The sequence below is a fragment of the Phascolarctos cinereus genome, unplaced genomic scaffold (assembly GCF_003287225.1).
Source record: "Phascolarctos cinereus isolate Bilbo 61053 unplaced genomic scaffold, phaCin_HiC Scaffold_7;HRSCAF=346, whole genome shotgun sequence".
In the NCBI taxonomy this organism is placed as follows: Eukaryota; Metazoa; Chordata; class Mammalia; order Diprotodontia; family Phascolarctidae; genus Phascolarctos; species Phascolarctos cinereus.
In genome coordinates this window covers 76,399,824-76,413,069 of record NW_027556180.1, presented here as the reverse complement: position 1 = coordinate 76,413,069, position 13,246 = coordinate 76,399,824, and the positions used below count along the sequence as shown (strand labels likewise).

At 35.7% G+C, this 13,246-nt stretch overlaps 1 protein-coding gene across 1 annotated transcript in view; it reads left to right on the top strand.

The window, feature by feature from the left end:
* The window catches only part of CPS1 (carbamoyl-phosphate synthase 1), a 151,648-nt gene that overhangs the window by 93,951 nt on the left and 44,451 nt on the right, over positions 1-13,246 (top strand). The window contains 3 exon segments of the mRNA XM_021008717.1: positions 9,038-9,179; positions 10,550-10,615; positions 11,824-11,887. Coding sequence (XP_020864376.1) covers positions 9,038-9,179; positions 10,550-10,615; positions 11,824-11,887 — 272 coding nt within the window.

Sequence of the window (13,246 nt, the reverse complement as noted above, 5' to 3'; positions counted from 1 at the left end):
TTGTGAGTTGGTGTATCAGATAAAAGCCAGTCAAGTGGAAGAGAGGCCTGTGTGAAGTATACCAACTCCCTTGGTAATTGTGATGCTGCAGGCATTTCTTAAGTCAGTTAATAGATTTCCCCAGCTCCTCTATGCCAGGTGAAACTTTCCTCATTAAGGGGAATTGATTCCATTTCCTTTTATCATTTATTATTGAAGAAGTGTGAGTGGATGAAGTTTCAAAGATGACAGGGTAGAATTTTAAACAACAACAAGATCTACATTGGAAACTGAAGAGAGAAAGAGGGGAGAGGCTTGTATTGTTTATAAACTATAGAGCTCACTGGAGAGCGAGCTCCGTAGGAGCTGAGCAACACTGTCTAACCATTAAATGATTATGGCAGAGGGTGTAAAAAGTCTGATTGTCTGGTTTGAAAACATTTTTCCCTTCTAAAAATTCAAACTGTCATTTTGTGTTGGTATATATTGAGAAATAGAAGATTTTTGAGGCTGGAATCATAGCCGCTTGTTCTTTTATCATTTTATTATTTAAATCCAGCCATGGAATGGTGAGAGTGCAAGCTTTGAAGATTTTGCCCTTGAACTATGAAGTAAGGAAAGCTGTGGGGATGGGGGGGGTGAGAATCAAAGTAGATATGTTATCAATAGGTAGCAACTTTGGTGGCTATGGAACAAGGAAATATACATATTTGTGTGCCTTGTGTCTGTGAATATATTTAAGGGTCAAGGTGAAGACATTGCAATATAGATAAATGTATATCAAAAATAAGGTGAATACATTTTACGTGTCTTGATACAATGTGTGCTTGGATAAGTATACCCCAATTAGTTTAAAACATTTCACTTTGAAACAATAGTCCTAAAATTTGCACTCTGATATGAATGCAATGCTATATGTTTTGCCTTCAAAGCACAATTCATCTGAGGAATATTCATTTACAATTTAGGGCTTATGTTTCCGTCTGTTTTTCTGTTATTTCGTGCTTTGTATTGTTCTAAAATGAACATTTCATTTAAACAAAAAAAAAAACCAGTTCATGGTCCCCAAATCAGCTTTTACCTAGGCTGTTTTATTTATTTATTTATTTAGCGTTCACTTGTTTTAAAGATTAGATCCTTTTTAGAACAGGCAAAGTGGAGGGCTTTCCAATTCAAGCTGGTGAAGAAGATAAGGCATTTGCTTCTCCATATTGGAACATTAGTTTCACACCTGTGTAAGATTATTTATCCCATGTCTGACTATGAAGAGGCTTAACCTTATTTAAGTCACTGGACAAAGGCTAATGAATCATGTCTTCAGACTGTCTCTTCTTTTATTTTATTATAATGGGATACAAAATAAAATTTTATATCAGAACAAGCTGCAAATGACGCCAGTTTTCTTCCTCTGTCGGTAATGAAATGACTGCCAGCCCTCTGTTTTTCAGTGGCAGATAGAAGAGAGTGAAATATACAGAAAAACAATTCACTCATTTCCTTGGGATTAAGTCCCTTCACTCATACTTAGGCAACACTGAATTGGGTTGGGGAAATCTGGCTTGGCTGTGCCTTCACTAATTGGTATTGTGGGTCAGCATCAGCATCTATTTTGTGAGACAAGGGAATGGACATCAATTGCTTTGCTTCATTTCATGAAAGCTTAGAGATTAAAACCTAGAACAGTAGATTGTATATAAATGAAGTATTGAGAAATATCTTTCATCTGGAACTTGTGTTCATATTCACAGTGCTGGTGGAATATTTACTAAGCTATCTAAGGTAACAAGTAACATGGTTGTATATTTTTGTGTCATGGTAACTCATTCTATACTTAAAGAAAGCAACTATAATAGCAGCCTTTAAAATCTGTGTTGGGTTGGAATTCAATTAATAAAAAAATTATAATTTATTAAGTGTTTGAAGTACTTACTGTCTGGCATTGTGCTTAGATATGATGAAAGATAAAAGCAAAAATAGTTTCTTTCCTCAAGGAGCTTATATTCTAACAAGAAAAGAAGGCACAAATAGGTAAGATATGTACAGAGTAGCAACATAATAGCCTAGAAGCTGGAGAGTGGGGTGGGGAGACTGGGAAGGGCATCATATATAAGTGGTATTTGATCTGAATCTTGAAAGCAACCAGGAATTCCAAGAGGTAGAGGTGAAGAGGAAGAAAATTCTAGGCACAGGGCACAACATGTTCTATACATTTGTCTGGACCAAGAAACAGAGATTGGAGAATGGATTGTTGTATGGGAAGAATAGCAAATAGGACAGTATGATTAGATCATAGAATCTGCTGTCCATCAGTTAACAGAGGAGAATAACGTGTAAGGAGTCTTTAAAGATAGAAAAGTTCCAATCTGTGAAAGCTTTAAATGCCAAATAGAGGAGTTTGTATTTGATTCAAAAGGTAGTAGGGAACCATTGGAATTTACTGAGTAGGAGCATGACATGCCTTTTGTATGTCCTACTCTTAAAGAAATTTACTCTGGCAATTTTGGTAGTAGTGAAAGATTTAAAGCAAGGGCACCAATTAGAAGGCTACAATTCTTCCTCTAATATGAAGCAGTCAACACTCATAGCCTCCCACATCTACAAAGAGGAGAGGGAGCTGCATTTGCCGTTTTTGTCTTTAGGATCAAATTTGGCTATTATAATTAGATAGTATTTATGTTTTCATTGTTCTTTCCATTTACACTTGGAGTCATTGTGTGTGCTATTTTCCCGGTTCTGTGTACTTCATTTTATATCAATTCATATAAATTTTCTTATGTTTTCCTATAGTCTTCAAATTTCTTAAGGTATAGTAATATTCCATTACATTTATGTACTACAATCTGCTTAATGACTTCATAGCTTATTGGCATCTACTATGTTTTTGGTTTTTTGCTACTACAAAGAATGAGGTGGTGGGAATAATCAACTACAAATTATGATATGAGGAATCTTCTAGGTACTTCATTCATCCTTAAATTGTCATAACTTTTGATTAGTTCCTTTGTTATGAGCACTGTTGTCTTCTGGAGGCATTTCTTTCATTTGTATTATGCCAGGGAGCACTAACACAACAAAAAATACCTTTTCAGATCCCCTTCTTGTCTGAAAAGAAAAGGGGAAGAGGGTGGGACAGTAGAATACTGGGAGTTTGTTGGGGTTTAGGAGAGAACATCTCCAGATGAGGGGAAAATAGAGGTGGGGATGTGACTTGGACATAGGTGGCACTGTTGAATCCAATATTTTTTTAGGACAGGGCTTCTTAACCTTTTTTTGGTGGCTTGGGCCCTTTTGGCCATCTGGTAAAGCCTATAGACCCAGAATTATGTTTTTAACTACATAAAATAAACATACAGTATTACAAAGGAAACCAATTTTACTGAAATACAATTAAATATATTTAAATACATATGGAATATCAAATACATATTTTAGAATGTTATTTTATCATATATATTAATTATACATGATCAACTGTATAACATTAAAAATATATATTAAATATGTGTGTGTTTAAAACCAGATTCATACCCCCAAATCAAGAACCCTTGATTTAGGACTATTTCTGACTCTCTACCTTTTCTATATTTTCGTTTTTCATTTGTATAGGGTGAGAACTTAAGTTTTGAAAGAAATTAGTGTCTTTGCTAACAGTATATATAGTACTTCAATTTTTTCTTTGTCTAATGTGCTGGGGATGTTTTAAAAAAGAGGCATGAATGTTCAAGGAGAGAGTAAAATAGCACTGGTAAATGTGAGAAGGAACAAATACACATTTTTCAGCCCAAATGCAATTTCAGGGCTTTTAACTGAATGTCAGATATTCCAATGCCAAATATATGCTTGCCTAAAAGACTATATTATAAAGAACTCACACAGGGCAAGTGTTCACATGGTGGTTAGAAGAAGCAATACCAGGACAATCTCAAGGTCTGTCTTAAGAACTTTGGAATCAGTTGTGTGATATGGCAGTCAGCGGCACAGGACTGCTCAAAATGGCATGTCCTCATCAGAGAAGGTGCTGTGCTCTATGAACAAAGCAGAATTGAAGTGGAGAAATGCGAGATGCACGCATTTGGAGAATCCACCCCACATGTTCACATGTACTATATGTGCCCCACATGTAGTGGAGCATTCCGAGCTCCTATTGGTTTCATCAGCCATAGTCAGACCCATTGTAACTTGACTCTAACATAGTGATATTATTTTGGTCTTCTTTGAGAATGAAGGACAACAACCAACTAAACACAACTGATAATGTAAGATCAACTCTAACAAGGTTGGCTTGCAATAATAGCTGACAGATTACAAATAGTTCCACTATACCATAATAAAACCTTTCAGTAATTATAGGTGACTAACCTCTGAAGATGCAAATCCTCTCAACCTATGGATTGCTAGAGAATAGGACATCTGGGAGCTCTTAACACTTAGGCAATCTCAGCTTCCTCCTCTGCTTTGAATGACCTTTCTCTATCTTGTGAGGCTTTTGATCTCCTCTCTTAATGCCTGGGATTCCCAGGGAAGCTTCTGGGGCTGGGATAGTAGGACTACTATGGAAATAGGCAGGCTAGCATCCTCTTATTCTTATAGTTTTTATAAGATCTGGAAGGAGCATTAGAGGCTATCTACTTCTTCATTTTGCAGTTGGGTAAATTGAGATCTAGAAACGTTAGGTGGCTTTACATAACTTTGTGTTTGGAAAAACTCTCAAAGGCCACATAACGATGTGTACCTGAACAAGAATTTCTGCTACAGCATCTCTAATGAGTCAGCCTTCTACTGAAGACTTCTTATGAAGGGAACTCATTACTGCCCAATCTACTTTTTTATGACTTAAATTATTGGGAAACTCCTTTGCATCATCACATCTATGTATCTTCAACTTCTATACATTGCTCTTACTTCTGTTCTTTGGTGCCAAGAACATTTATCATTCTTCATGATAGCTCGACAGATACTTGAAGATAACTATCACATCCTCCATAAATCTTTTCTTCAGCAGACTAATGTCTTTATCATGCATGTCTAATGTCTAATGTCACATAATAAATAGAAAAGCAGGAACTTGAACCCACAACAGGGTAGTGCTGTTTCAACAATGTTAGTGCATTTAACATATTGTTTTAACAGGATGAATTTATGATGTTAGATGGAGTAAGCACAGCACCCTGGGAGAAAATAAGCCTTCTAAACAATTAGGAAAGGCATCTTTCAACAGGAAAGAGCCAGTGGAAAGAAGGAACCAAAATAGACAAAATAAAATTGGATTTCTACTTTTAGAGTTTAAGAAATGCCCATCATAGTCCTTTTCCTAGTAATTTTTTTCACCTTTTCAGACATGGTGTTTCCTCACTTTTAAGTCACAAGGTATGTTCTAGCAGATGGTATTATTCTACAGCGAGTCAGAAGTATATCAGGGCTTTACTGGCATATGGTAGTGTATTTCAATAACTAGTCTGTTTCTGAGAGCTTCAGTTTAAGTACAATTGAAGAATAAAAGCAAATATGTCTTTTTTTTCAAATGTTTAAACTTTAATGGGATTTTTGAGGCACTAGCAAAACTCTGGCTTCGATGTATGTATAAAAAAAACACCTTTCAAAACCTACAACATAGAATAGTACCTTGTTTGTTAAGTATTTCCATTCTCTAGATTAATGCTTGCTTGCACATTAAAAATTGGCTTATTGAAAAGGCAAACATATTCTTGGCAATGAAGGTAGAAACAGAGGTACTCATGAAACTTTTCCTTTTTTATTTCTCCTGCTAAATTAAAAGTAAATAGAAGCCATGAGATAGCAAGAGCCTCAATAATTTTGGCCCAGCCCTACCAAGCCAACCTTTCATTTGAAACTACTCTAAACTTGGGTGAAGGCCCAGTTACAAGTTGACTAGAGAAGATTTATACCTAAAGTAGCAACGGAGGAGGTGATTCCTTTTTTGTTTGTCTTTACAAGCTTCTAGTTTACAGTCTTTGATTCAAATCCCTTTTGCCCTCATAGCAACAGTGGTAGGATCCAGTTACTATTGACTTATAAACTCAAGTGAAAAATTGAGGTTCCAGTGGATTCCATCCTCCTCACATCCACTTGAAAGCTTTAGTATCAGCAGTAACTGATCTTGGCAACAACAGCCTTCACCTTGTCCCAAGTAACAATAATAATATTTATTTATTAAGTGCCTACTCTGTAGAAGACACTGTCCTAGGTGCTAGGGAAATAATCACACTGTTTCCTTATATAGCTTAAGTCCTATTTTTTAAAAAAATAATTTTATATATTTCTCTCAGCTTAAACACTCCAAGATGAACATTTCCATGTAAACAGCAGAGCACAAAAAGAGGATTGTATATGAAACCATCAATTTCTATTTAATACAGATTGCTTTTAAAATACACACACACACACACACACACACACACACACACACACACACAAAATCCTTTTGACAAATAATCATGGTCATAGAAAATCAATCCACAAAGTAGCCAAGTCCAAAAGTGTATGTCTTTCTCTGTACTTTGAGTGTATCACCTCTCTGCAGGTTGCTTCTAAAAGTCCTTCTTATTGTAAGATGATATGACTCTGTTTGAAACACAGATCCTTGCATCTGTCCTAACTGTCCCTTAAACACAGCTTATTTTTCCAACTTCTAAACCTTTGGTCATACCATTTTTCCTGTTTGGAAAACTTTCATTCTATTGTCTACCCATCCAGACTCTAATCTTCCTTTATAATCTATTCAAAGTCCCAATCCATCCACTAAACTTTAACAATTCTAGCCCATATCCCACTCTTTTCTTATTCTTTGCAACACTCTCCTTATTTACTGATGGAGTTATATTCTTTAAAAAGTGTGACTCATTTGCCACTCTCTAATGAAGCCTTCCTAGATCTCCCTGCTTAGAAATGACTTTGTCCTAGAGACGTCATATTTTGTATTATTATCTGTACTTGTGTCTTGTCTCCTACTTAGCCAATAGGCTTCTTGAACACAGGAACCATATCTTATCTAAAATTCACCGACACCTAGCTTAGTGCTTTTCATTTAGTAGGTACTTACTAAGTGTTTGTTGAATCATGTAATTTTGCTGTTTATAAACTTCTATATATCCTTCTAAGTTGTCATGGATTGTGTTCTGGTTATGTCTTCATCCCCAATAAAACCCAATGCTCCTTAGGAAGGGGTCTTATCTTATTTCTTTCCAAGAGCACATAAAAGAGGACTAGTCACATAGTAAATCTAAACTGAAGACTTGGTGATTGATTGGCCACTTTTGTTATTCAACAAGGAAAAGGACAAAGGGGAAAAGGTACAGAATTCTTGAGAAATTGAATTCTCTGGGGCAACCTATAGCATTGATCAGAGAAGCAGCAGGAAATTTAGAGAATTGGAGTGTAATAGAGACTGTATTGACAGAGAAGAGTTATAACTATACAAATAAAACCAGTGTTCACACTAAAAAAAAAAGCAGAAATAAATCCCTCTTAAAATCATAATTTCCATCTTAGCTCCAAATACAAGACATGAATGAATTAAATAAAGAAGATCAGAGAATAGGATAGATAGGCTTGGTTCATTTAAACTTAAGCTCACAGAATTATGTTGATAAATTGAAAGATTCCTGGATTTGAAGGCAAAGGATCTGGATTTAAATGTTGATTCTTTTTCTCTTTCTCTTTTCTTTTTCCTGAGGCTATCGGGGTTAAATGACTTGCCCAGGGTCACACAGCTAGTAAGTATCAAGTGTTTGAGGCCAGATTTGAATTCAGGTCCTCCTGACTCCAAGACTGGAGCTCTCTCCACTGTACCACCTAGCTGCCCCATGTTTATTCTCACACTACCTGCCAGATCTTAGACAAATTATATAGCTTCTGTTGGCCTTAGTTTTCTCACCTGTAGGGGTCTGGATTATATGATATCTAAGATACCTTCAAGTTCTAAATCCTATGATTTTATTAATTTTGTGACAGTACTCTTTAAGGAGGTATCTACTTTTTGTAGTTTTAATTTAATTTGTCTTGAATATTTTGGAAATGCTGTCCACAAATTAGGACTTGGATTTTTTGTTATATAACCCATAAAAATAAAATTAATAATTGTTTAGACAGGGTGAAGAAGGGTGAATCAAAGATGGTTCTATTGTTCCTTCTGTGGGAAGCTGATAGAAAAGTGGTAGTTGGGAAAGAGAGTTGGTTTCCTGAGGGGAGAAAAAGAATGAGTTCAGTTTTTAATGTACTGAATCCAGGATAATAGTGGAACTTCTAGGTCAAGATATATTTTGGGTATTTGGAAATTTGAAATTAGAGTAATAGGTCAGAAGGCAAATGCAGTTGGGCCTTACAGTATAATGGTGATAGATGAAAATATGTGAGTGGATAAGATTCCTGGAGGGACAGGTGTAGGAAGAAATGAGCAGAGGGGTGAGGAAAGTATCTTGGGGAAGAGACAACAAAAAAAAGGAAGAAGAATTAGCAAAGAATACAACAAAGTAGCAGTTAGAGAAGTTGTAGGAAAATCAGATACAGTCAGTGTTGTAGAAGTCAAAGGAGGAGTTTTAAGAAATAGAATGTAAGTTCCTTGAGGGCAAAGACTACTTTTCTTCTTGTCTTTGTATCTCCATTACTGAGCATGGTGTGTAACAGACACTTGGACTTAATAAGTTGAAATGAATTGAATTAAAAAGAGAATGCCAGATGAATAGAGTTAAATGCTGACAAGAAGAAGGAGATAACTTTTAAAATGTAATTGGATTTGGCAAAAAGGAGATATTTTGCAGATAGATTCAGTGAGTAATGAGGAATTGAAGTAAGTTTTCAGAAGGCAAGAAGGGAAGTAAAAGTGACAGATAAAGACCACTGGCTCGGTAATGAAAAAAAGGTGAGAGATTTAACAGTAGCTCAAAGGGAAGATAAAGTCTATCAGAGAGAGATTATTTAATATATTATGTTTTGGAACATATTTGAAGGTGGAAAAGTAGGGCCATTGGAAAGAAGGAAATGTCACATTGTACATTATTCTTAGTCTAATTTTGAACCTTTCTTTCGCATTAAATCCTAGTGACTCCATTCCAGAGGAAACTCTGAAAAAGGCAAAGGAGATAGGATTCTCAGATAAGCAAATTTCAAAATGCCTTGGATTGACTGAGGCCCAGACCCGACAGCTGAGGGTAAAGAAAAACATACACCCTTGGGTTAAACAGGTAAAGAATGCTATTTTCTCTCATAGTATTCTTCTTGTAGAATACAGGCTTCTGCTTAAAGGAGGCTTTGTCAGCATTTGAAATGGCTACTCTAGATATGACCCTGCCTGAAGCCTGAAAATGCTTGATATACTAGTCTCCTATGGTCATTAGCCTTGTTCTATAAAATTTGATTTCATGCCACTTTTAAAGAGGGTAGATTTAAAAGCAGCCACTTACTTCCTTCAGCCAAAACAAGAAAAAAAAACGTAAAAGTGCTCTCATCTTTTCTGCCTGATCTGTGTCTAAATACCATACCTTTGATAAAATAGAGGGACCTGAAAAACCCTGTTGTTGTTACTGACCTACAGTGTAGAGCCCATGAAAAAAATAACTAACTCACTTGATAGTAACTTTTTACAGGGCAATACTTTATTTTAAGTGTCCCATCATTATGGGTTCATTTAGTATTCATTGTGATAGGGCTGAGCATAATGAGTTCATCTGGTATTCATGATGATCATGCAAGAACTTTCATAGGTATGTCATTGTAATTTTTGCCATTAGTTTAAGGACTACCTTGACTAAAGTGCTACCAGCTGGTTTTTGTCCTTAAAAATCATTGACTGTTCCATTGTGGGCTCAGGGGGCCTATATATACCCTTAGGCCCTAGTCCAGCTGCTGAATATTTTTCACTCAGCATTTATTACCTTTCTTCCTCTTTACTTGGCTCTTTCTTACAAACTTGATGAGTTCTGCCTTCTATTCCTTTCTACATGAGGGTGTGTGTCTGCTTCTTGAACTAAGAATTTATTTGTCCTTAACCAAACGTGGTCCATGATATAAACTCTTTCCTCCCATGACTTATTATGTCTTGGCTTTTGATGCTTTATTACTTCAATGACTACCAATACCCAAGCAGGACTCTAGTCTTCAAACCTAAAACACCTTTATATATGCGTGCTTTTTGCTTAGACTGTATAACTAGCTGGTTCATCTGGTTCACGTCACTGAACGGGCAAGTGTAGCTGATAACCAGTTGACATAATCATCACTTGCTATGGATCAGATGGACAATTGTAGTGATTTCACAATAGTGTGTGTGTGTGTGTGTGCATGCACATGCAAGCATACTTATGTATGGGGATGATTGTATTCTCAGGGCATTTATTGATGAGGCAGTACTCTATATTTGGGGGAATTATCAATAATTTTCTCTGCTACCCTCTTAATAAGAAACATTTCAGTTTCAGTTGCCATTTGCTGCCTTGGAATTAGTAGCAAAGGAAAATAAAGGAATATGAATGTAAATAACTTTTTTAAAATAAATACTATTAAGAGTAAGGATATGTTTATCAAACATATTGATTGTCTTCTTTTGTTTTTGCAGATTGACACATTAGCTGCAGAGTATCCATCAGTGACAAACTACCTCTATGTCACTTACAATGGTCAGGTAAGACTTATAAGCCTTATACCTGACCTCATATGTTAGGTTTTAGTTTTGAATCCTGGCTTTTTTTTTTTTACCATCTATGTAACCTTAGGCACTTCATGTCTCTGGACATTAGTTTACTGATCTCCATAATGAGAAAATTGGACCAAATGACGTTCATGTTTCCTTACATCTCTAGATCATGTGAAGCAATGGATCTCTGTTCACTCCTTGGCCATCTACTGATGTTGGTAGCAAAAATGGAAATATACTAGACTAATGTGATCATATATCCATGATTTCGTCCTTTTTAATCTGGACGAAGTTGATAAAATATCTTAATAGTACATATGAAATCACAAATGAGACTGAGAAAAAAACATTTAAAATTACATTAACATATATCTACTGCGTTTCATAGGCTTTCTGATTTGTTAAATCAACAACAAAACCAGATGAGGCCCAATATTATGGAAATGAACAAAGCTGTTTAAATACTGAGTACATTATGGTTCTTAGAAATAGAAGAGGTTGCATACAAAGAAGCAGTATGACACAGTGGACAGAGGGCTGGACTTGATGCCACAGCCCACCCTAAGCTGTCTTTCTAGTCTCATTCTTTCCTGCACTCAGTGATCCAGCCAAACTGCCCTTCTCTCTTTTCCTTTCACAAAGCACTCCATATCCACACTAGCCTTACCCCCTTCTGGGAATATACTTTCCCTTCGCCTGCACCGAGGTGAAATTCCTCTTCTTTTTCAAGGGTCAGTTCAAGGGCCATATTCTACATGAAGCCTTTTTCGATTCTACCAACTCCTAGTGACCTACCTCTCAAACTACCTTCTAGTTAATTACTTTACATGTATTTGTATGTATATAAACACATATAAATATACATATGTATATATATACACATATATGCATACACACATACATGTGTATATAGTACAGAGTCAGCACTGTGTGAGTTGGAACTGTTTCATTCTTTATATTTATATTCTGTAACGCCAAGGACAGAGTGCACCATTTAGCAGGTGCTTAATAAATGTTTGCTAATTGGAGTCCAATATAGGGGAAAAAATAAAACATTGGAGTGGTAGTTTTTCAGAATCCAAATGCTTTTCTTTATTTAATTAATTCAAACTAATATGTGCATAGAAATAGCCATAATTAATTATGTGGGATAGTTGCTGAGTACATTAATTATGACTTTGGTTTTTCAACCTCAGGAACATGATGTAAACTTTGATGATCATGGAATGATGGTGCTGGGCTGTGGACCCTATCACATAGGTAAAGTTTATATTTTCCATATAATGACAATGTATAGAACTGATTTAGAAACTAGTCCCCATGCAGGAGGTTTGGGCAATATGTTAAACTTTCTCTTCCTCCCTAAGAATGTCCTTTGATCCACATCTGTTAGTATATGGCTTTACACATCGTCTAAGAACAAGTATGAGCTAGTCTTTACCCTAGTATGGTGACTACTTTTTATCCTTAAAGGATCCTACTTAATGATTTTTAGTTGAAATTTCACATCATTTAACAACAAATAAACTTTTTGAGTATTAAGTATATTTTTTCTCTATAAGAAAAAAAAAAACAACCCTTCCTCCCCAAGTGAATCTAGCATTTATATAACATTTTCAGGTTTGCAAAATGCTTCAAATATATTATCTCATCTGATCTTCACGACAGCCTTATGAGGTAGATGCTATTAATATTCCTGTTTTGCGTATGAAGAAATAGGACTGAGAATGGTGAAGTGACTTGTCCACAGTCACACTGCTATTAAGTATCTGAGGCAGAATTTAAACTCAGGACTTACTTCCAAGTCAACATCCTATTCACTATGCCACCCAGCTCTCACAAGAGTGATACTTTATGAGAAACAGTAATATTAATTGAACAAGTATCTATTACATACACCATAAGACACTATGCTAGGTGGTAGGTTGTGAAAATATTTATATTATTTTAACCTCTTTTCTTTGTTCAAAGGATATTGAGCAAATCTTTGTAGTATTATATTGAGCATATTCACCACCTTGTCCCAACTCATCTTTCCTTTACCTAATATTTCAGCCAAACTGGCTTTCTTTCTGTTTCTCACACATGCAACTATCCATCACCTTTGCCTAGAATACACTCCATGTTCACCTCTGCCTCACTTCCTTTAAGACACAGCTCAGGCACCATCTTCTACATTAAGCTCTTCCTGATCCTGTTAACTTCAAGTACCGAACAATCTTGTAAGTTAACTATTTTGACCTTAGTTATGTTAGCTTGATTTATTCTGAATATACTTATAAAGGTGCTTGCCTCCTACATTAGAATGTAGTCTCCTGTGTGTAAGGATTGTTTCATTCATTGTGCTGTTCTCCCCAGAGCCTAGCACAGTACTTGACATGTGAGAGCACTTAATAAGCACTTATCAATTGTTTAAGAGACAAAACAAAAGGTGAAGTTAAATGTTCTGCTCATATCCAGAAGGTTGGCCACTAAGTAATTAATTAATAATTTAATTAATTTGATAGAGAAAAATGGAACCATCTCCTAAGTGTGCAGAAGTTGCCTGCCATCTGTGTAGGCAGAGGAAGTACCTACAAGTTTTTTCAAGTATTCAAGAAGTTATTTTAAAATTATGAA